The following is a 24,302-nucleotide window of genomic DNA, read 5'->3' as shown; positions in this document are numbered from 1 at the left end:
TTGTTTTACTAACGAGCCCTTCATCCCATCATATTTCATATATGTCGCGCCTGCTTAAATCCAGTGAGGCTGCTCCATGTGGGGAGGACGGCCTCGAGAACACTTCCCCGCCAATAAAATCATTCTGGGATGTAGCCACCGCTGCTATTAGGAAGCCGCGGTAGTCGGTTTGCACACAGCAAGATCCCACAGACAGGGCTGCAATGACGGCCAGATAATGTAGTTTTAGTGATATTCATTCGGTGACAAATATTGGCCCCAAGACACAGCTCTTCTTCGAGCCGTGCAGTGGGATATTTCAGTGCAGGGGAGGGGAAGAGCAGGTGAAAGTGTGTAACACGAGACATTAATATACAGCCAAAAAATCCATTCATACTTAGAGTACAAGATCAAACAGCTGGTGAAGAGACAGAGGGGAAAATTATGCTCGTAGGTTTCAGAAAGTCTCTATATTGATGCCAGATGTGTAGGTCGTACCTTCTGGCTATTTGATTTGACTAGCCTGTCAATCACACTTGTGCTCTGAGGGGTAGGTTACAGAGTAAATACAGCTGGAACAAGAATTACTCGCATTTTCAGGAATGAATAACCTGCTAAAGTATAAAAGCCGTCTCTTGTCTCTTTCATAGAATTCAACAGAATGAGGCCATTCAGCCCCTTTGTGCCTAGAATTTTGCAAGGGCTATTCAATTACTTCCACAACCCCTGCTCTTTCTCCATCACCTTGCAAATTTTTCCTTTTTAAATACTTACGCGATTCCCCTGAGGAAGTCAGTATTGAATCTGCTTCCATCGCCCTCTCATGGTGCTCCTTGTTCATATGACAATTACCTTAAATCCCTATCCTCCAGCCACCGACTCTCCTGTTCGTGAAAACTCCACATTTGACACCACACAAGCCCATTCATTCCGAATCTCAGTTACCAGGCCGGGACCCGCTGTTATATGCAGCACAGTGGTTAGCACTGCTGCCTCGCAGCGCCAGGGACTCGGGTTCGATTCCAGCCTTGGGTGACTGTCTGTGTGGAGCTTGCACGTTCTCCCTGTGTCTGTGTGGGCTCCCCCGAGTTTCCTCCCACAGTCCAAAGATGCGCAGGTTAGGTGGGGTTACAGGGATAGGATCGGGGGGTGGGCATAGGGAGGGTGCTCTTTCAGAGGCTCGGTGCAGACTCGATGGGCCGAATGGGCTCCTTCTGCATTGCACGGATTCTACGGTTCTATTCTATGGTTTTGTTCCTCTTTGGGATGCAAGATCTTTCCGTTTTTTAAAATGTCTTGCGTTACAAATATAAGTTGTTGTTTTTTCCATATAACTTTGTGTAAATACAAATATTGTCCATGTCATCTCTCCTCATAATCTAAACTTTCCAGCTGGGGTGATATTTTGGTGAATTCCTGCTGCATTCAATCCCAGGCAGATACATCCTTTCCAAAGTGCAGATGGTGGACTGTAAACAGAATTCCGGGCTTTGTTGAGCACAGATCCTGTGACTGATGGGCAAACCTTGGTTTAATCTCAGTAAAGCAAGACCCAATTTCAGTTTTTAACCTGCACTGTGCAGCTGGTGCAGCTGGTGTTTAATCTCAGGTAGATTATTGCCCAATTACCCGGCTGAGATGAAGTGGGATCGGGACGGGGCTCGTCTGGAGCACAGAGACTGGCACAGATCAGTGGGGCAGAATGGACTGGTTCGCTGCCTTAAATTCGATGTCATGTATATTTCTGCCAATGCTGAGTGAATAATAATAATCTTTATTGGTGCCACAAGTAGGCTTACATTAACGCTGCAATGAAGTTACTGTGAAAAGCCCCTAGTCGCCACATTCCGGCGCCTGTTCGGGTACACAGGGGGAGAATTCAGAATGTCCAATTTACCAAACAAGCACGTCTTTCGGGACTTGTGGGAGGAAACCGGAGCACCCGGAGGAAACCCACGCAGACACGGGAAGACTCCGCACCGGCAGTGACCCAAGACGGGAATCGAAATTGGGACACTGGTGCTGTGAAGCAACAGTGCTAACCACTGTGCTACCGAATACTGGGCAGTGGGACTCCCCCAATTGAGACAGTGCCAGTAGACTGCCCCACTGAGGTAGTGCCAGTGAGGTAGTCCCTGTGAGGCAGTATCCAGTGGAGGAATGCCCAGTGTGACAGTGCCCAGTGAGGCAGTGCCCAGTGAGACAATGCCCAGTGAAGGAATGCCCAGTGAGGCAGTGTCCAGTGAGATAGTGCCCAGTGTGGCAGTGCCCAGTGAGGCAGTGCCCAGTGAGGCAGTGCCCAGTGAGACAATGCCCAGTGAAGGAATGCCCAGTGAGGCAGTGCCCAGTGAGGCAGTGTCCAGTGAGGCAGTGTCCAGTGAGGCAGTGTCCAGTGAGACAGTGCCCAGTGAGGCAGTGCCCAGTGAGACAATGCCCAGTGAAGGAATGCCCAGTGAGGCAGTGCCCAGTGAGGCAGTGTCCAGTGAGACAATGCCCAGTGAAGGAATGCCCAGTGAGGCAGTGCCCACTGAGGCAGTGTCCAGTGAGACAATGCCCAGTGAAGGAATGCTCAGTGAGGCAGTGCCCAGTGAGACAATGCCCAGTGAAGGAATGCCCAGTGAGGCAGTGTCCAGTGAGGCAGTGACCAGTGAGACAATGCCCAGTGAAGGAATGCCCAGTGAGGCAGTGTCCAGTGAGACAGTGCCCAGTGAGGCAGTGTCCAGTGAGACAGTGCCCAGTGAGACAATGCCCAGTGAAGGAATGGCCAGTGAGGCAGTGTCCAGTGAGATAGTGCCCAGTGTGACAGTGCCCAGTGAGGCAGTGCCCAGTGAGACAGTACCCAGTGAGACAATGCCCAGTGAAGGAATGCCCAGTGATGCAGTGCCCAGTGAGGCAGTGTCCAGTGAGACAATGCCCAGGGAAGGAATGCCCAGTGAGGTAGTGCCCACTGAGGCAGTGTCCAGTGACACAATGCCCAGTGAAGGAATGCTCAGTGAGGCAGTGCCCAGTGAGACAATGCCCAGTGAAGGAATGCCCAGTGAGGCAGTGTCCAGTGAGGCAGTGTCCAGTGAGACAATGCCCAGGGAAGGAATGCCCAGTGAGGTAGTGCCCACTGAGGCAGTGTCCAGTGACACAATGCCCAGTGAAGGAATGCTCAGTGAGGCAGTGCCCAGTGAGACAATGCCCAGTGAAGAAATGCCCAGAGGGGGAGTGCAAGTGAGACAGTGCCCAGTGAGACAATGCCCAGTGAGGCAATGCCCAGTGAAGGAATGCCCAGTGAGGCAGTGCCCAGTGAGGCAGTGCCCAGTGAGACAATGCCCAGTGAGACAATGCCCAGTGAAGGAATGCCCAGTGAGGCAGTGCAAAGTGAGGCAATGCCCAGTGAAGGAATGCCCAGTGAGGCAGTGCCCAGTGAGGCAGTGCCCAGTGAGACAGTGCCCAGTGAGACAATGCCCAGTGAGACAATGCCCAGTGAAGGAATGCCTAGTGAGGCAGTGCCCAGTAAGGCAGTGCCCAGTGAAGAAATGCCCAGAGAGGCAGTGCCCAGTGAGAAAGTGCCCAGTGAGACAATGCCCAGTGAGACAGTGCCCAGTGAGACAGTGCCCAGTGAAGGAATGCCCAGTGAGGCAGTGCCCAGTGAGGCAGTGCCCAGTGAGACAATGCCCAGCGAGTCAGTGCCCAGTGAGGCAGTGCCCAGTGAGACAGCACCAGTGAGACAGTGCCCAGTGAAGGAATGTCCAGTGAAGAAATGTCCAGTGAGGCAGTACCCAGTGAGGCAGTGCCCAGTGAAGGAATGTCCAGTGATGAAATGTCCAGTGAGGCAGTACCCAGTGAGACAGTGCCCAGTGAGGCAGTGCCCAGTGAGACAGCACCCAGTGAGACAGTGCCCAGGGAAGGAATGTCCAGTGAAGAAATGTCCAGTGAGGCGGTACCCGGTGAATCAGTGCCCAGTGAGGAAGTGCCCAGTGAGTCAGTGCCCAGTGAGACAATGCCCAGTGAGGCAGTGCCCGGTGAGGCAGAGCCCAGTGAGTCAGTGCCCAGTGAGACAATGCCCAGTGAGTCAGTGCCCAGTGAGACAGTGCCCAGTGAGACAATGCCCAGTGAGACAGTGCCCAGTGAGACAATGTCCAGTGAGACAGCGCCCAGTAAGACAGTGCCCATTGAGACAATGCCCTGTGTGACAGTGCCCAGTGAGGCAGTGCCCACTGAGATAATGCCCAGTGAGACAATGCCCAGTGAGACAATGCCCAGTGAGGCAGTGCCCAGTGAGGCGGTGCCCAGTGAGGCGGTGCTCAGTGAGGCGGTGCCCAGTGAGACAGTGTCCAGTGAGGCAGTGCCCAATGAGGCAGTGCCCAGTGAGGCAGTGCCCAGTGAGGCAGTGCCCAGTGAGACAGCACCCTGTAAGACAGTGCCCAGTGAAGGAATGTCCAGTGAAGAAATGTCCAGTGAGGCAGTACCCAGTGAGGCAATGCCCAGTGAGACAGTGCCCTGTGAAGGAATGCCCAGCGAAGAAATGTCCAGTGAGGCAGTGTCCAGTGAGGCAGTGCCCAGTGAGGTGGTGCTCAGTGAGACAGTGCCCAGTGAGACAATGCCCAGTAAGACTGTACCCAGTGAGACAGTGCCCAGTGAGGCAGTGGCCAGTGAGACAGTGCCCAGTGAGACAATGCCCAGTGAGACTGTATCCAGTGAGACAGTGCCCAGTGAGGCAGTGCCCAGTGAGGCAGTGCCCAGTGAGACAGTGCCCAGTGAGGCGGTGCCCAGTGAGGCAGTGTCCAGTGAGATAGTGCCCAGTGTGACAGTGCCCAGTGAGGCAGTGCCCAGTGAGACAATGCCCAGTGAAGGAATGCCCAGTGAGGCAGTGCCCAGTGAGGCAGTGTCCAGTGAGGCAGTGTCCAGTGAGACAGTGCCCAGTGAGGCAGTGCCCAGTGAGACAATGCCCAGTGAAGGAATGCCCAGTGAGGCAGTGCCCAGTGAGGCAGTGTCCAGTGAGACAATGCCCAGTGAAGGAATGCCCAGTGAGGCAGTGCCCACTGAGGCAGTGTCCAGTGAGACAATGCCCTGTGAAGGAATGCCCAGTGAGCCAGTGTCCAGTGATATAGTGCCCAGTGTGACAGTGTCCAGTGAGGCAGTGCCCAGTGAGACAGTGCCGAGTGAGACAATGCCCAGTGAAGGAATACCCAGTGAGGCAGTGTCCAGTGAGGCAGTGCCCAGTGAGACAATGCCCAGTGAAGGAATGCCCAGTGAGGTAGTGCCCACTGAGGCAGTGTCCAGTGACACAATGCCCAGTGAAGGAATGCTCAGTGAGGCAGTGCCCAGTGAAGGAATGCCCAGAGAGGCAGAGCCCAGTGAGAAAGTGCCCAGTGAGGCAATGCCCAGTGAGACAGTGCCCAGTGAGACTGTGCCCAGTGAAGGAATGCCCAGTGAGGCAGTGCCCAGTGAGGCAGTGCCCAGTGAGACAGTGCCCAGTGAGACAGTGCCCAGTGAGGCAGTGCCCAGTGAAGGAATGCCCAGTGAGGCAGTGTCCAGTGAGGCAGTGTCCAGTGAGACAATGCCCAGTGAAGGAATGCCCAGTGAGGCAGTGCCCAGTGAGAAAGTGCCCAGTGAGACAATGCCCAGTGAGACAGTGCCCAGTGAGGCAGTGCCCAGTGAAGGAATGCCCAGAGAGGCAGAGCCCAGTGAGAAAGTGCCCAGTGAGGCAATGCCCAGTGAGACAGTGCCCAGTGAGACTGTGCCCAGTGAAGGAATGCCCAGTGAGGCAGTGCCCAGTGAGGCAGTGCCCAGTGAGACAGTGCCCAGTGAGACAATGCCCAGTGAAGGAATGCCCAGACAGACAGTGCCCAGTGAGGCAGTGCCCAGTGAGACAGTGCCCAGTGAGACAGTGCCCAGTGAGGCAGTGCCCAATGAGGCAGTGCCCAGTGAGACAATGCCCAGTGAGACAGTGCCCTGTGAGGCAGTGCCCGGTGAGGCAGTAACCCAGTGAGACAATGCCCAATGAGGCAGTGCCCAGTGAGACAATGCCCAGTGAGACAGTGCCCTGTGAGGCAGTGCCCGGTGAGGCAGTAACCCAGTGAGACAATGCCCAGTGAGACAGTGCCAGTGAGACAATGCCCAGTGAAGGAATGTCCAGTGAAGAAATGTCCAGTGAGGCAGTGCCCAGTGAGGCAGTGCCCAGTGAAGGAATGTCCAGTGAGGCAGTGCCCAGTGAGGCAGTGCCCAGTGAAGGAATGTCCAGTGAGGCAGTGCCCCGTGAGGCTGTGCCCAGTGAGACAATGCCCAGTGAGGCAGTACCCAGTGAGGCAGTGCCCAGTGAAGGAATGTCCAGTGAAGGAATGCCCAGTGAGGCAGTGCCCAATGAGGCAGTGCCCGGTGAGACAATGCCCAGTGAGGCAGTGCCCAGTGAGGCAGTGTCCAGTGAGGCAGTGTCCAGTGAGGCTGTACTTTAGTGAGGCAGTGCCCAGTGAGACAATGCCCAGTGAGACTGTAACCAGTGAGACAGTGCCTAGTGAGGCAGTGCCCAGTGAGGCGGTGCTCAGTGAGACAGTGCCCAGTGAGACAGTGTCCAGTGAGGCAGTGCCCAGTGAGGCGGTGCTCAGTGAGACTGTACCCAGTGAGACAGTGCCCAGTGAGCTAGTGCCCAGTGAGGCAGTGCCCAGTGAGGCGGTGCTCAGTGAGACAGTGCCCAGTGAGACAATGCCCAGTGAGACTGTATCCAGTGAGACAGTGCCCAGTGAGGCAGTGCCCAGTGAGGCAGTGCCCAGTGAGACAGTGCCCAGACAGACAGTGCCCAGTGAGGCAGTGCCCAGACAGACAGTGCCCAGTGAGGCAGTGCCCAGTGAGACAGTGCCCAGTGAGACAGTGCCCAGTGAGGCAGTGCCCAATGAGACAGTGCCCAGTGAGACAATGCCCAGTGAGACAGTGCCCAGTGAGGTAGTGCCCGGTGAGGCAGTAACCCAGTGAGACAATGCCCAGTGAGACAGTGCCAGTGAGACAATGCCCAGTGAAGGAATGTCCAGTGAAGAAATGTCCAGTGAGGCAGTGCCCAGTGAGGCAGTACTTTAGTGAGGCAGTGCCCAGTGAGGCAGTACTTTAGTGAGGCAGTACTTTAATGAGGCAGTGCCCAGTGAGGCAGTGTCCAGTGAGGCAGTGTCCAGTGAGGCAGTGCCCAGTGAGGCAGTGCCCAGTGAGACAATGCCCAGTGAAGGAATGCCCAGTGAGGCAGTGCCCAGCGAGGCAGTGCCCAGTGAGGCAGTACTTTAGTGAGGCAGTGCCCAGTGAGGCAGTACTTTAGTGAGGCAGTGTCCAGTAAGGCAGTGTCCAGTGAGGCAGTGTCCAGTGAGGCAGTGCCCAGTGAGGCAGTTCCCAATGAGGCAGTGTCCAGTGAGGCAGTGCCCAGTGAGGCAGTGTCCAGTGAGGCAGTGTCCAGTGAGGCAGTGTCCAGTGAGGCAGTGTCCAGTGAGGCAGTGCCCAGTGAGGCAGTTCCCAATGAGGCAGTGTCCAGTGAGGCAGTGCCCAGTGAGGCAGTGTCCAGTGAGGCAGTGTCCAGTGAGGCAGTGTCCAGTGAGGCAGTGTCCAGTGAGGCAGTGTCCAGTGAGGTTTTGTCCATCACAGTCACACACAGTTTTGAAGACAGTGAACTGTAATCGTTGAACAGCACTGCTCCTGCATCAGAAGCAGGGATTGCCTGAGTGCTGTGTCCCACCCTCACTGAAACCTATCTCAACATTCCTGCAAATTATATGGGGAGTGGAACGTGGGAGCTGCAACATGACAGTGAAATCACTGGCTGCTTGTACCATGGAAACAGCACCATGACTTCCTGTCTAATTGCAGGTTTAAAACTGTCCTCAGCCAATCATGCTGAGGGTGCGATTAAAAAACTGCTCAACTAATTTAGGAACTGTAGCATCTGTTTCAGATCGAGCCCATTCCGGCAATCTTGCTGGTGAAAAGAAATCTCTGGCAAAATTATAAAGAAAGAAAAAAATTAATTTCCATTTATGCATCACCTCAAAGCGTTGTAGGCAATGAAACATAGTCGCTGTTGTATAAAATGTGGCAGCCAATTTGTGCACAGCAAGCTCCCAGAATTGTTTATCCCAATTAAGGGGCAATTTAGCGTGGCCAATCCACCTACCCTGCACATCTTTGGGTTGTGGGGGCGAAACCGACGCAGACACGGGGAGAATGTGCAAACTCCACACGGACAGTGACCCGGGGCTGGGATTGAACCCGGGTCCGCGGCGCCGTGAGGCAGCAGCGTTAACCACTGCTCCACTGCGCTACCTTCAACCGAAAAGACAGTACCTCTGACAGTGCAGCACTGCACTGGAGTGTCAGCTGGGATTTCATCTAGAATGGGATTTGAACGCATAACCTCGTGACTCTGAAGTAAATGCGCTGCCAACTGAGCCACACTTACAGCTACAATGCTTGAAACACTGTAAAGTTGGATTGGCCATTATCACACCAACTACATTGTTTTTTGAAGCTGTTAGTTTGTCAACATGATGTGGAGATGCCGGCGTTGGACTGGGGTGAGATCAGTAAGAAGTCTTACAACACCAGGTTAAAGTCCAACAGGCTTGTTTCAAACACTAGCTTTCGGAGCGCTGCTCCTTCCTCAGGTGAGTGAAGAGGTGGGTTCCACAAACACACATATAGACAAAGTCAATGATGCGAGATGATACTTTGAATTTGAGTCTTTGCAGGTAATTAAGTCCAGATGGAGCAACTGGAGAGAGGGATAATCACCGGTTAAAGAGGTGTGAATTGTCTCAAGCCAGGACAGTTGGTAGGATTTCGCAGGCCAGATGGTGGGGGATGAATGTAATGCGACATGAATCCAAGGTCTCGGTTCAGGCCGTACTCATGTGTGCGGAACTTGGCTATCAAATTCTGCTCGGCGATTCTGCGTCGTCGCGCGTCTTGAAAGCCGCCTTGGAGAACGCTTACCCGGAGATCAGAGGCTGAATGCCCTTGACTGCTGAAGTGTTCCCCGGCTGGAAGGGAACATTCCTGCCTGGTGATTGATAGGGCAGGGGAGTAGGCTCTTTCAGAGGTTTGGTGCACTGTAGGAATTCGATGGTTCTCTGGTTCTATCACTGCAGGAGTTCCCCAGGGCAGTGTCCTAGGCCCAACCATCTTTAGCTGCCTCATCAATGACCTTCCTTCCAACATAAAGTCAGAAGTGGGGATGTTCATTGATGACTGCACAATGTTCAGCACCATTTGCGACTCCTCAGATAATGAAGCAGTCCCTGTCCAAATGCAGCAAGACCTGGACAATATCCAGGCTCGGGCTGACAAGTGGCAAATAACATTTGCGCCACACAACTGCCAAGCAATGACCATCTCCAACAAGACCAGACCTAACCATCGCCCCTTGACATTCAATGGCATTACCATAGCTGAATTCTCCATTATCAACCTGGGGGTTACCATTGACCAGAAACTGAACTGGATTAGCCATATAAATACTGTGGCTACCAGCGAGGGTCAAAAGCTAGGATTCCTGTGCCGCATAACTTACCTCCTGACTCCCCAAAGCCTGTCCACCATCTACAAAGCCATCTTTTGTGAATCTGGGAATTGGCACTGGACTGAATCTGGGCACCAGACTGATCCACTCCCAGTAAGAGGCCTACACTTTAGGAGGTTGTGGGGCATTAACAGCAGCTTAACATTCCCCCACTCTGCAGTTAAGCAGGAGTATTTCATGCAACATGGCCCTTCTTGACAATTTGAACTTAGTACATTCAGGAAAGTGATTGTAAGCTGTTTGTTTATCAAACGGGGAAGCGATGCTGTTGGGGAACATCAAATAAAGCATTCCTCCTGACCTCATTAATAATATTGTAAGTCAATCACCTCCATTGTACTGCATGAGAGAATAAACTTGATTCATTCACACAAAGAATTAATTACCATATAAATTACCTGGAACAATGAGTCATTTAAGTTTGACACACTAAATACAGAGCAGCAAACCGGGAATTAATACATTTGTACAAAACTGATATCACCACTAAGATTTAGATCACAGTTCAAGGCAACTGTTTTCCATCAAATACCAAACTGAATACTGTTGATGCTGGAAACCTGAAACTCAAACAGAACATTCCGGAAATCTCAACAGGTCCCATTTCTCTTTCCCACCAATTCTTTTGAGGTGAGTTTTAGTCTGCAGGATGTCGGATTGTTGAGTAAATGGCACAAAGGGCGGGATTTTCCGGCCCTTCCTACCAGCAGGACCGCCTGGTCCCGCCGACGTCAAAACCCTCCGGCACGGAGGATTCCCCAGCGGCAGAGCTGGCAAGCTGCACCGATGACCATCAACTTCGGCGAGAGTGGAAGATCCTGCCGGTGGCCAATGGCTCGCTGTGCCTGCCACAGGAAACCCCGCCACGGGTGGGGGGGGGGGAGATAGGTTACCACTGTAATAACTAGTTTGCAGTAAATGTCACTTTGTTCACCCATAAAGAGCCTTCACACTGTCATGTCACAGCGCCATGTTCTGTAAACCCCTGCGCAAACCCGGCGCTTCCTCTCTGTGCAGTGTGAACGACAGCACTATGTCTCTCCTACACTGACGCTGTAAATCCCAGCGGTGTGACGTCACGCTGATGAATATTCAGTGGGGGAGGGCTCGCGAATGATATGCAAATGAGGTTCCCGATCTTCCAGGGCGGGATTCTCCTTACGCCACCGGCAGGGGCCTGGAAGATTGGAAAGCGCGAACTTGCCGGCGAGCGTCTAGCGCCCGCGTCGCCGATCTCACTGACGGCGAGCGCAGGTTGAAAATCACCCCCCAGTTAACTCTGTTTCTCTCTTCACAGATGCTGCCAGACCTGCTGAGTATTTACTGTGTTTATTTATCAGCAATAAATGTTGGTTTTGGTGTCAATGCCACTAACATCCCCTGAATAAATAGATAAACGACCTTTTCTCATTAGTATTAGAGAGCTGTGATGTTCTTTGTATCATCCTGAGATTGTGAAAAGCATTATATAAATGCCGTTTCTTTCTTCCTTCACAGTTATTGCTTGAAATGGTACTTTTGTTTGTTAACTTTCCCCTTACCTTGGGACAGGCGTGTAGACCGGTTCACCTGAACTCCATCGACTGTGCACAAGCTCCCACATGGGTGGAGCGTTATAACCCCTTTCTGGTTCTCAATGTAGCAATGCTGAGCAGCGATGCCTGGTCCCTTGATACTAATGTCTTGTGTCGAACACTCGGAACTGCCAAACGTGGTCCTTCCTGTGAGCAAGGCCAGAAACAAGAGGAGCATCAACTGAGTGACTCATCCATGCTGAATAGCACAGGACAAATGCATGGGCAAGCAATGTGGATCAGAACGTCCCTGGATAGAAATGGGGTGTTCCTGTCTCTCTGGGCCCTTCCCTCCCACACCCATCCTGCTGTACAGATACCCGTTCCACCAGGTGTCCTTGAGTACCTCGGCCAACTGGGTCAGTCAATTTCAATGGGGCTGCTCAACTGCAGGAGGCATTCACATTGGAGCCTGACCCAGTCCTTACTAAGTGCTGGGTGGAATCCTGCCAACTTAGTGAACCAGCTGGATTGTCGTTATTACCCATCTGGTTCATTATTTCTTATCAAGGAAGCAAAGCAGCTGCCCGATATGTAACTTAGACCCATAGCAACAGAATGGACTCTTCATTGCCCTCGGAAATGGCCTCAGCAGCCACTCAGTTATATTTGAGGCAGCTAACCACCACCTTGTGAAGGGTGATTCAGGATGGGCAATAAATCATTGGGGTGTTAATACAAGCCTACTCGTGACACGAATAAAAGATTATCATTATTATTATAAAAGCTTCCTTTGCCAACGAGGCCCACATCCCATCAATTAAGAAAACTTTCCCAGCACCTGTGCTTGGACACTGAGCCCAGTTAAAACAGGAATTCTGAAGTGGGGGGTCCACAGTCTTCCGAGGCTGTGAGGAGGTTTGAAGGATCCATGAAAAATACTCATTCATGCAAAGTGGAGAGTTGACTTTGGATTGAGAATGTGCAGCATTTCCACTGATAGTGGACTTTGTACACTCCACCCAGCTACCCACTCCCTCACTCACCTACCCACTCCCTCACTCACCTACACACTCCCTCATGCCCCCACACACTCCCTCACTCACCTACACACTCCCTCACGCCCCCACACACTCCCTCACTCACCTACACACTCCCTCACCCACTCCCTCACTCTCCCACTCTCCCACTCCCTCACTCCCCCACACACTCCCTCACTCACCCACCCACTCCCTCACTCACCCACACACTCCCTCACTCACCTACACACTCCCTCACTCCCTCACCCACTCCCTCACTCTCCCACTCCCTCACTCACCTACACACTCCCTCACGCCCCCACACACTCCCTCACTCACCTACACACTCCCTCACTCACCCACACACTCCCTCACTCCCTCACCCACCCACTCCCTCACCCACTCCCTCACTCAGCCACCCACTCCCAAGCTCACCCACCCACTCCCTCCATCATTCACCCACTCACTCACCCACCCCTCACTCACTCCTTTACTCACTCACTCACTTACTCACTCACTCTCAAGTTCCCCATTAAGTGAGACAAAAATAATATATTTGTTTAATTGTATAATTATAATCAAAGAACAAAGAACAAAGAAATGTACAGCGCAGGAACAGGCCCTTCGGCCCTCCAAGCCTGTGCCGACCATGCTGCCCGGCTAAACTACAATTTTCTACACTTCCTGGGTCTGTATCCCTCTATTCCCATCCTATTCATGTATTTGTCAAGATGCCCCTTAAATGTCACTATCGTCCCTGCTTCCACCACCTCCTCCGGCAGCGAGTTCCAGGCAATCTTTAAAAAGAAAAAAACTACTTGTATTAGAGAGGGTGGGAGCTGTTGTTATAACATCAGGCGTGAGAAACAAAATTGCTGAGAATTCTGGATTGTGTGAATGTATTCTTTCCGGGAGAGCTGAGAGTTGAGGTGAACACCAACATTTGTTGCCCAAGCCAGATTAGATCCCAAACACCATCTCAGATTAGCGAGCGTGGACATGGTGCGTGCACTCGCACATTCTGAAATTACTTCAAACCTTAATGTCAGCTCTTTGGGGTGGGAATGAGTAACTTGGAAATGACTCTGTGACAGCCACAGGCTCTTAGCGACCGACCTTCATGCTTGGCCGGATCTTCACTACGATCAGCCTGCGGTACAGTAAAGTCGCATGCTCATCTGACCTCTTCCCAAAACACATTTGACAGACTTTACTTTCAAAATAGTCTGTCATTTAAAAATAAAATTAACTGGAAAGGGATATAATTAGTTACAGGCTATATTTAGATTTTATGAAATTAATCTTTGGTTTCTGGTCAACATAAGGCAGCAAAAGTCACAACAGAGGGACGGTCACGGAGGTGTTCTACACATAACAATGAAAATAGACCTCTGATACCCTTCAATTAGATTCCAGCCTGTAATTCACCTGGGAGGACAGCCTAGATTTACCAGAATGATACCTGCACTCCAAGGATTTAGCCATAAGGATAGATTACACAAACTAGGGTTATATTTCTGAAATTTACACGGTTATGGGGTGATTAATTAAAGTTTGCAACTATTAATCGGAGCAGATAGGGTCAAGAGAGAAAAAATGATTCTGCTTGTTGGGGAATTGAGAATTAGAGCCAAATCTTTCAGGAATGAAATGAGGAAATGTTTCCACAGAATCCATGGAAATGATTATTGATAATGAAGTGGAATCCATAGAATCTTTCCAGTACAGAAAGAAGCCATTCGGCCCATCGATTCTGCACCGACCCTCTGAAAGAGCACTTTACCTAGGCCCACTTCACCCCAGGCCCAAGCCCACCATCCCCTCCCCATGCTCCCGCCCCCACCCCCGCAACCCTGTCACCCCATCCAGCCTGGACATCTTTGGACACTGAGGGCAATTCAGCTTGACCAATCCGCCTAACCTGCACATCTTTGGATGTGTGGGAGGAAACCGGAGCACCCGGAGGAAACCCACGCAGAGACGGGGAGAACGTGCAGACTCTGCACAGTCACCCAAGGCCGCAACTGAACCTGGGTCCCTGGCAGCAGTGCTAACCCGTGTCCCTGGCGCTGTGAGGCAGCAGTGCTAACCTGTATCCCTGGCACTGTGAGGGATCCAAAATAATAGAATGGGATCTTTTACATGCACCCCAGAAGACAGATGTCCCATGCGGTCATAGCGCAGGAACATTCCGGAAAGGTACGCAAATCTTTACTTGCAATCAAGGGCGAGAAACTCAGCAACGCAGTTAGGAAGCGACTCTGAGAAGCGGCTTTGTTCCCTCGTCAATCGAGCTGCTTAATAATGTGAAACAACAGTGAACTCTCCATGAAGCAAACCCAGTATCTTGTTTAACGTGGGGATTGGAGATTGGGTGGGAAAGCTGCACACTGACAACATGTTATCTGTCTCAGCATGGCCTCTCCAGTGAAACTAATCTGAGCTTTAATCCCCCACACCCCCTCCCACATTCCATCACCAATCCATTCCCCAAAAACCGAGGGAGGGGGCCCTCAAGACAAGACTATTCGGAAATGAAGATGCCTAGTAAGATGCCTGTAATTTGTCTCAAAACGCAATTAAAAGAGTAAAATAAACATGGAAAATGCTGAAATTGTTCCATTATTTAAAAAAATAAATTTAGAGTACCCAATTCAGTTTTTTCCAATTAAGGGGCAATTTAGCGTGGCCAATCCACCTACCCTGCACATCTTTGGGTTGTGGGGGTGATGCCTACGCAAACATGGGGAGAATGTGCAAACTCCACACGGACAGTGACCCAGAGTTGGGATTGAACCTGGGACCTCGGTGCTGTGAGGCAGCAGTGCTAACCACTGCGCCACCGTGCTGCCCTGTTCCATGATTTTAAAAAAAAACTCTTTTTGAGTAAATATCACGGGACAATCTCTGCGTTACAAATTACAAATGAACAATTTTCAATTTCTTCAGAGTCCCACCTGCAGGGAATATATTTTAATTTGTTTTTTCTTTTAGTTTTTCTTTGAACATTAACGATTTAGTGGGATTCCCCCCTCCCCCCACCTTCGCACAATACATCTAAAATTTCAAACAGCTCACAGGAATCTCGAAGGGAATTCTCAAGCAGCAACCGAACCAGTGGCTTCAGAGAGGATCGTAACCAGACAGCAAAGTCTGAGTGATTCATCCCGGGAGTGCTCTGCTACCTATCATAAAGAGATGTTTGAGAACAGAGGGAATGCAAGATGCAGCAAGGATGTTCCCGATGGTGGGGGTGTCCAGAACCAGGGGCCACAGTCTGAGGATACGGGATAGACAGTTTAGGACAGAGATGAGGAGAAATTTCTTCACCCAGATGGCGAGCCTGTGGAATTCGCTGCCACAGAAAGTAGTTAAGGACAAAACAATGCATGTTTTCAAGAAGCAGTTAAGATATAGAATTTGGGACGAATGGAAACAAAGGATATGGGGGGAGGCGGGATTAGGCTATTGAGTTGGATGATCAGCCATGATGATAATGAATGGCAGAGCAGGCTCGAGGGGCCGAATGGCCTCCTCCTGCTCCTATCTTCTATGTTTCTATGAATCTACTGGGCTCATTGCGATCAAATCCCTTTCATCATCCTTTAACATCTTTCTCCCTAAAGGGTTTATCAAATAGAATCACAGAGTTTTACCCAATGAACACAGTGCATTCTTGCCTGAGAGCAAGGCAGAGGTGGGATGATCTTTCTCAATGTTGGGATTGTGAAGAAGCTCAGATGACCAGGGAGGAAATTGCCAGAGGGCAAAGTGATGATTTTCAATCTTCCATGTTCAGAAATGTTCCCATCCCTTCCACACTTAGAGGGTTAAAAGATAAGCTGGCCAAGGCAGAAGGTTTGGTTGAAGATCTGGGTCTGAGGAGAGTTGAAGAGAGATGAAGCAAGGTGGAGGGTTGTAGCGAGGACACCCTGGATTGCTTAGCCAAATGGTGGGAGGGTTTGCAAGTGAGGGTGGAGCAGACAGAGTGCACGATGCACAATAGAATACTCTGAACGGGCAGCAATGTGGCGCAGTGGGTTAGCCCTCACGATGCCGAGGCCCCAGGTTCGATCCCGACTCTGGGTCACTGTCCGTGTGGAGTTTGCACATTCTCCCCGTGTCTGCATGGGTTTCGCCCCCACAACCCAAAGTTGTGCTGGGTAGGTGGATTGGCCACGCTAAATTGCCCCTTAATTGGAAAAATGAATTGGGTACTCTAAATTTATTTTTAAAAAATAGAATACTCTGAAATGTAGTCGCTGCTGTAATGAAGAAATACAGCCAAGTTGTACACAGGAAGCAATAAGATCAATGACCAGAAAATCTGTTCTAGTGATGTTAATTGTGGAATAAATATTGTCCTCGAACCTTGGGATAACCTCCCTGCTCTCCTTCAAAATGGAACCACGGGATCTTTCACGTCTGACTGAGAGAACAGATGGAGGGCTGGATTTTTCGCCATGCCCACTACTTGATCGCCACGGACGGGGATCATGCAAAGGTCTGTTGACCTCAGGTAGGAATTCCAGTCACTGGCCGGGCGCGACTGAAGAATCTGATGTGTTGGGTGTTCTGGATCACAAACAGGTCACCAACACTGGAAGTGGGGCAACTCTATTTTATTATAAGGTTAACTATATTAACCTACTTGAACCGTGGGTAAATGCAATACCAGCTTTAACTGTTGACCGTTGCCTAGTCCTAACCAGTCGATGCACTCAGCACATGGTGAATGTCTGTGTTGCAGGCTGTGAGTTCTGTGCTCCGAGCTGGCTGCTACTAGAATGAGCGGGAACTCTCCTGTCCCCGTCTTTATAGTGCGTGTGCTCTCACTGGTGATTGGCTGCGGTGTTGTGTATGCTGATTGGTCCCACTGCGTGTCCATCAGTGTGTGTGTCTGCACCATGATATACTGGTGTATATTATGACAGAATCCCACCCTGAGTCTCAGTTTAACATCTCACCTGGACAAACTGTACCTCCAACAATGCAGCACTCCTTCAGAACTGTACGGGAGAACCACCCGCAATACCTGTGCCCAAAGGTCTGAAATGGGCATTGAACCCATGGCCTTCTAACCCAGCGATCAGTAAGTGTTACCCGCCGAGCCATGGCTCACACACTTTGAACATTTGAAAGTAAAGCTAATTTACACCTCTAGTAGGTGTGTGCAATGGCAACCAACCCTCGACAAGAGAGTAACCTCTCACCTTCTTCAAGTGGAAGTAATGTGATGGCAATGCTGAGGCGGCCACTCCCGAGGCTCACCAGGTGAGGCTTGTCCGTCTGTACTTTCAGCCCCTTCCCCGTGTCGATAAGGTCCAGAGGAGTGTTCTGACAGGTAAAGAAGAACATCAAGAAATCAAATAGCTGAGGGCAACATAAGAACACAAGACATAAAGCAGGTGGAGTCTTTAAGCCCTACGGTCTGCTCCTCTATTTGACACAATCCTGGCTGATCTTTGAGCTCAGCTCCACCCTCCTGCCCATACCCATTACCATTGAACCCCATAGTGTTTACAAATCTATCGGTCTCCGTCTTGAATATTTTCAATGGTGGAGCTTCCACAACCCCGCAGTGTCAGGAATGCCAAACATTCCCAACTCTCTGAGTGAAGAAATTCCTCCCCATCTCAGTTCTAAATGGCTGACCCTCCGATATATTGTGTTCAGGCTGGAGGGAGGGGGGGGTCGTTTTGGGGGCCTTGGAGATCGGGATGCCATTCAAGCGGAGCTCCTCACCGTACAAAAAGGGGTTAGGTGTGACCTCAGCCGTGTGTCCCCCGTTCAGGCCCCTTATTCAACGTGACTCGCGTTGACTATTCATGTGTTTCTTGACACTGCGAGCGCCAAAAAACGCGCGGCTAAACGCGCTCACTGGGGGACCTTATTCACTTTTGGGAGAATCGGCCCCCAAGTGTTTCCGTTGGGACTGAATAGAGGGTGATTTGCATTTCCGTTAGGGGCGATATTCGTTCCACGATTTGGGACATGCAAATAGCCCAGCAATCTGCTGACAGAATTGGAAGCAGTTCCCCGCCCAGCAGGCAGTGTAATCCCTGGGCTGGAGTTAGCGTTAAACAGCCGGACAGCTGGAGCTGCTTTTTAAGTGCTCCATGGGTTGGTTTAGCACACTGGGCTAAATCGCTGGCTTTGAAAGCAGACCAAGGCAGGCCAGCAGCACGGTTCGATTCCCATACCAGCCTCTCCGAACAGGCGCCGGAATGTGGCGACTAGGGGCTTTTCACAGTAACTTCATTTGAAGCCTACTTGTGACAATAAGCGGTTTTAATTTAATTTCATTTTCATTCACAACACACTCAATGCAGCCACGAGGATAGCTCAGAGGAGACCCTCCCCTGCCCCGATTTCAGGAGTCCGAGTTGGACCCTCTGCTTGATGCCAATGAGGAGAGGAGGGACACCCTAACCCCCAGCGTGAGTCACAGACTCAAACCTACCCTCCTGAGCAGCGCCTGGGAGGTGGTGGCAGAGGCAGTCACTACTGTCAGCTTCACCAGGAGGAGACAGCTGGTGATCCTGAGAGGGGGGGGGGGTCACTGATGAGGGGCAGAGAACCAGGGAGGGTTCCAAAATCATAGATCATAGAATTTACACTGCAGAAGGAGGCCATTCGGCCCGTCGAGTCTGCACCGGCTCTTGGAAAGAGCACCCTGCCCAAGGTGAACACCCCCACCCTATCCCCATAACCCAGTAACCCCACCCAACACTATGGGCAATTTTGGACACCAAGGGTGATTTATCATGGCCAATCCACCTAACCAGCACATCTTTGGACTGTGGGAGGAAACCGGAGCACCCGGAGGAAACCCACACACACACGGGGAGGATGTGCAGACTCCACACAGACAGTGACCCAAGCCGGGAATCGAACCTGGGACCCTGGCGCTGTGAAGCAATTGTGCTATCCACTATGCTACCGTGCTGCCCGTAGCAGCACAGTGCAGGAGTGTTCTGACAAGATCAAGGTGTCCCCAGGTTGGGGTGAGCTCTGCTTCCTCAGCAGTGGTGCAGTGTGTCTGAGGAGCGGCAGCACCTGGTGGCCCCTGATTGAGCTTTGCCTCGCCCATCCCCTTGCTGGAACCTCCTGCTGGTGAATGAGGGTGCCCAGAGGGGCGGCCTGGGTGGGCTCCCACATCACCAGAGGTTCTCTGACCATTCACAGGACACAGTGAGCAGTCAGCAGTGTGAGCAGCACCAGAGGGGTGGGTTTAAATCCACATACTGCAACAACATCAGTCTGAGCTAGGCCTCCCCGATCCCGAGGGGGACACTCCGAGTCCACGACTTGGCACCATGCCGCTCCCCGTTACTCCCCCCTCCAGTCCGGGAGCCACCACTCCAGCAAGCCCGAGAAGTTTTGAGAGTGGTTTTAGCCTCCAGTTTCCCCTCCGCAGCCCAAGCCCCACTTGTAAATATTTGCACCAATTGGCCCCCGAGATACTTCTGCCTAAGAGCATCACGGAGGGGAGGAGCATGAAGTGTCCACCCCACTAATGATATTTAAACCCATGCAAATGACAGTTTTGCGTGGACCCTCCGGTGCAGGGTGCAAGCTTAATTAATACCATCAGCGAGGGACTGGAGCATCGCGCCTGAATCGTCGCTGGTCGCAAACCGTGATTTTACCATTGCGTGGTATTCCCTGCCAAATTGAAATTCTTGCTGTCGGCAGCGGGAAGCGGAGAACTGAGCCCAGTGTCTGACTTTTTGAAGTTTTGTAGCTAATGCCAAAAATGAAGCAGCCAACTTGTACACAGCAAGATCCCATTAACAGCAATGAGATATATAACCGTCAATATTGATGTGGAGATTTTCACTGAGGGATTAATATTGGCTTGGACACCGGGGAGAACGCTACATCAAAATACTGCCGGGAGATCTGTCAGGGCCACCTGATATTCTAGACCAAATCAACAGTAGCATAGTGGTTAGCATAGTGGGTCACTGTTTGTGCGGAGTCTGCACGTTCTCCCCTTGTCAGCGTGGGTTGGGCTTCCTCCGGGTGCTCCAGTTTCCTCCGACAAGTCCAAAGATGTGCAGTACCAGCCTCCCCGAACAGGCACCGGAATGTGGCGACTAGGAGCTTTTCACAGTAACTTCAATGAAGCCTACTTGTGACAATAAGCGATTATTATTATTATTACTATTATTAATTGGACATTCTGAATTCTCCTTCAGTGTGCCCGAACAGGCGCTGGACTGTGGCGACTAGGGGAATTTCATTGCAGTGTTAATTTCATTGCAGTGCCTACTTGTGGCTCTAATAATAAAGATTATTATTATAAGCCTCTGTTTAAAGTCTCTCTTAAAATGCAGCACTGCCAAGCAATGCAGCATGTCCTCAGTGCTGCATTGGGAATGCCAGCCTGGATTATGCACCTTTGAGCGGAAAATTAAACTCATGGCTTTCTTCCTCAGAGGCAAAGATAGTAAGATGCCTTTAGTTTCCACCTCAACCATTTCACAACAAAATCTGACAGCTCGTGTTGCCATGGCAGCTTCAAATCACACAAATTATGACCCTTGAGTCATGATTCTGTACAATGTTCATTACACTCTGCTCTGACTAATCAGCTAAGTGCCAGCGTACCGTCTCTTGATGTCAAGGAAACTGCATTCTCTCGGAGTGAATCCACCTTTCCACTTGTAGGAGACAGCATCACTTCATTGCCTGACTTGCTATTTTCTTTCAATCACTGGGATGGCATTGTGTCAGCCCGGAGACATCCCTGTGTGGCTTGTCGGGGAATCTGTCTGTTTGCAACAGGGATGAACAAGCTTCTGTTTCATCCCTTTGATTTTCTACCTCGCCAGAAAACACTGATCATTTCTGACAGTGCGTGTATGCACACATCTGTGCACACGCCTGGTTGCGTGTGTGTATACACGATTTGTGTATGCCTGCATGTGTATATGTGCGTTTTGATATATGCACATGGGGTGTGTCTACATGCCTGTACGTGTGCATATATTATTAAAAAATCTTTTGCTTTAATATTGTTCTGCAATACCTTGTTCCTAATCTGTAACAGTGACTACACGTCAAAATAGTAAGAAGTCTAACAACACCAGGTTAAAGTCCAACAGGTTTATTTGGAATCCCGAGCTTTTGGAGCGTAGCTCCTTCATCAGGTGAACGCTCAGGTAAGACTTCTTACTGTGCCCACCCCAGTCCAACGCCGGCATCTCCACATCACACTTCAAAATGTGCTTCATGTGCTGCAAAATGCTTTAGAACATCCCAAAGTTGTGAAAGGCGCTCCATAAATGGAAGTTCTTAATTTCTGAAGCTTTGTGAGCAACTATATTCTTAAATATCACTGTACCCAGTTGTTGAAAAGGGACAGAGAGGCAGCTTCTATTGTTTAAACTCATGAGGAAAGATTACCTCTGGGCACAGTGCGTCAGTGACAGAGTAAAAACTGTGATCAGCCAAAATCCCGAGGAGTTGTGGGACAGGCTATCCCCAAAGGAGTGAGGAAGAGCTGCATTAATAAGATTAACGTTACCCAGTTACATTGTGAATGAATTAACAAGTGATATGTTCTTTGTTGTCGCCGCAAAGCATAAGAATCAGAGGTGGTACACGTCGAGTTTGTATAACACGGTGCAAGAGGTTTATTTATAAGATGCTGCGTAAACAGAGTAAAAGGACAAAATCCTGCAAAATGCTCCGATGACATAATTGCATAACATGTGACATTACACTAGCCAATGGCGTTACTCTGATGCATGGAGCAGTAGGACACACATCAAAGTGCTTGAGAGATAGGTTCTGGAGTGCCAGTAACCAGCTCTCTATTCACATCCCAGTAACAACTACAGTATGCTTGGAATGCTTTGATATTTTTATTTAATTAGCTCCTGCTGTAACCAGTGTACAGCACTGTGGGTGAAGTGGATTGTTAGAACTCTCATTTAACAATTCAGTCTGTGCTAAAGTGTCAGTTGTGACTCAGTCTGTTCTTCACTGAATCCAAAGGTTGTGGGTTCAAGTCTCGCTCCAGAGTCTTGAGCGTGTAGTCACGGCTGACAATCCCCCAGTGCAGTACTGAGGGAGTGCTGCATTGCTGGAGCTGCCAGTTTGGGGATGAAATGCTAAACTCAGCAAAGGCAATAAGGGCCACTGTCTATCCCTCATCCAACATGATCACAGAATAGATTTTCTGGTCTTTAGTCATGTCAGGGCGGCACTGTAGCACAGTGGTTAGCACTGTTGCTTCACAGCGCCAGGGTCCCAGGTTCGATTCCCCGCTGGGTCACTGTCTGTGCGGAGTCTGCACGTTCTCCCCTTGTCTGCGTGGGTTTCCTCCGGGTGCTCCGGTTTCCGCCCACAAGTTGCGAAAGACGTGCTTGTTAGGTGAATTGGACATTCTGAATTCTCCCTCCGTGTACCCGAACAGGCGCTGGAGTGTGGCGACTAGGGGATTTTCACAGTAACCTCATTGCAGTGTTAATGTAAGCCTACTTGTGACAATAAAGATTATTATTATCACAGACTGTATCTGGAATCCACCAACATTTATCTGGGTGGCGATGATAATGAAAACTTATTAATGGAAATAATCTAAAGATGGGTCTTGAAGATTTCCAGTGATAGTGCGATGACATTTTCCTTTGGCAGCTTGTCCTGGAGAAGAAAGATTGTTGATTCACTGTCTGAGACTCAAATGGCCTTTATAGTTTGTGTGAATGGCAACCTCATGCGATGTCAAAGCTTTTCATGGGATTTTACTGTGTGCATACTTTGGTTCTGTCTTCACAAATGAGGACACAAATCAGATCCCAGAAATGTTTGAGAATGAAAGGTTTGGTGAGAGGGAAGAACTGAGGGAGATCAACATTAGTAGAGAAATGGTGCTAGGAAAACTAATGGGATTGAAGGCGGATAAATCCCCAGGGCCTGAGAATCTGCATGCCAGAGAGCTTAAGGAGGAGGCTCTGGAAATAGTGGATGCATTGGCGGTCACCTTCCGGGATTCTATAGACTCTGGAACTGTCCCTGCAGATTGGAGGGTAGCTCACGTCACTCCGATATTCAAAAAGGGAGGTAGAGAGAAAGCAGGGAATTATAGACCAGTAAGCCTAACATCGGTAGTGGGGAAAATGCTTGAATCCATTATCAAGGACTTTATAGCGGAAATTTAGAAAGCAGTGGCAGGATTAGTCAGAGTCAGCATGGATTTATGAAGGGAAAATCATGCTGGACAAATCTGTTGGAATTCTTTGAAGAGGTAACCAGTACAGTCGACAAGGGGGAACCAGTTGATGTGGTATATTTAGACTTTCAGAAGGCGTTTGACAAAGTCCCGCATAAGAGATTATTGTGCAAAATTAAAGCGCATGGGATTGGGGGAAATGATAGGAAACTGGTTGACAGAGAGGAAACAAAGAGTACAGGTTAATGGGTCCTTTGCAAATTGGCAGGCAGGAACCAGTGGGGTACCACAGGGATCGGTGCTGGGAGATCAGCTTTTCACAATATATATATATATATATATTTCTTAATAAATTTAGAGTACCCAATTCATTTTTTTCCAATTAAGGGGCAATTTAGCGTGGCCAATCCACCTACTCTGCACATCTTTGGGTTGTGGGGGTGAAACCCACGCAAACACGGGGAGAATGTGCAAACTCCACACGGACAGTAACCCAGAGCCGGGATCAAACCTGGGACCTTTGCGCCGTGAGGCAGCAGGGCTAACCCACTGCGCCACCGTGCTGTCCTTATTCACAATATATATAAATGATTTGGATAAGGGAACAAAATGTAACATCTCAAAGTTTGCAGATGATACCAAATTAGGTGGGAGGGTGAATTGTGACGAAGATGCAGGGATCCTGCAGCAAGATCTGGACAGGTTGGGCAAGTGGGTAAACCAATGGCAGATGCAGTATAATTTGGATAAGTGTGAGGTTCGGGGCTGGTTTAGCACACTGGGCTAAATAGCTGGCTTTTAAAGCAGACCAAGGCAGGCCAGCAGCACGGTTTATTTCCCGTACCAACCTCCCTGAACAGGCGCCGGAATGTGGCGACTAGGGGCTTTTCACAGTAACTTCATTTGAAGCCTACTTGTGACAATAAGCGATTTTCATTTTCATTTTCATTATTCATCTTGGAAGCAAAACAGGAAGGCAGATTACTACCTGAATGGTTGTAAATTGGGAGAGGGGAGTGTGCAGCGGGACCTGGGTGTCCTTGTGCACCATTCGGTGAAGGTAAGCG

The 24,302-nt window shown here is 50.2% G+C and overlaps 1 protein-coding gene across 25 annotated transcripts in view; it reads right to left on the bottom strand.

The window, feature by feature from the left end:
• phldb1b (pleckstrin homology-like domain, family B, member 1b) overlaps positions 1-24,302 on the bottom strand; it is a 405,781-nt gene that overhangs the window by 239,759 nt on the left and 141,720 nt on the right. For all 25 annotated transcript variants that reach the window (XM_072486416.1, XM_072486401.1, XM_072486409.1 and 22 more), the window contains exons 3-4: positions 17,264-17,387; positions 11,059-11,238 (exon numbers count right to left, since the gene is read on the bottom strand). In XM_072486416.1, the coding sequence (XP_072342517.1) occupies positions 11,059-11,238; positions 17,264-17,387 (304 nt within the window). The remainder of the gene's footprint in view (positions 1-11,058; positions 11,239-17,263; positions 17,388-24,302) is intronic.

The sequence above is a fragment of the Scyliorhinus torazame genome, chromosome 21, assembly GCF_047496885.1.
Source record: "Scyliorhinus torazame isolate Kashiwa2021f chromosome 21, sScyTor2.1, whole genome shotgun sequence".
In the NCBI taxonomy this organism is placed as follows: domain Eukaryota; kingdom Metazoa; phylum Chordata; class Chondrichthyes; order Carcharhiniformes; family Scyliorhinidae; genus Scyliorhinus; species Scyliorhinus torazame.
The sequence above is the reverse complement of the archived record's forward strand: the minus strand, read 5'-3'. Positions and strand labels throughout refer to the sequence as shown.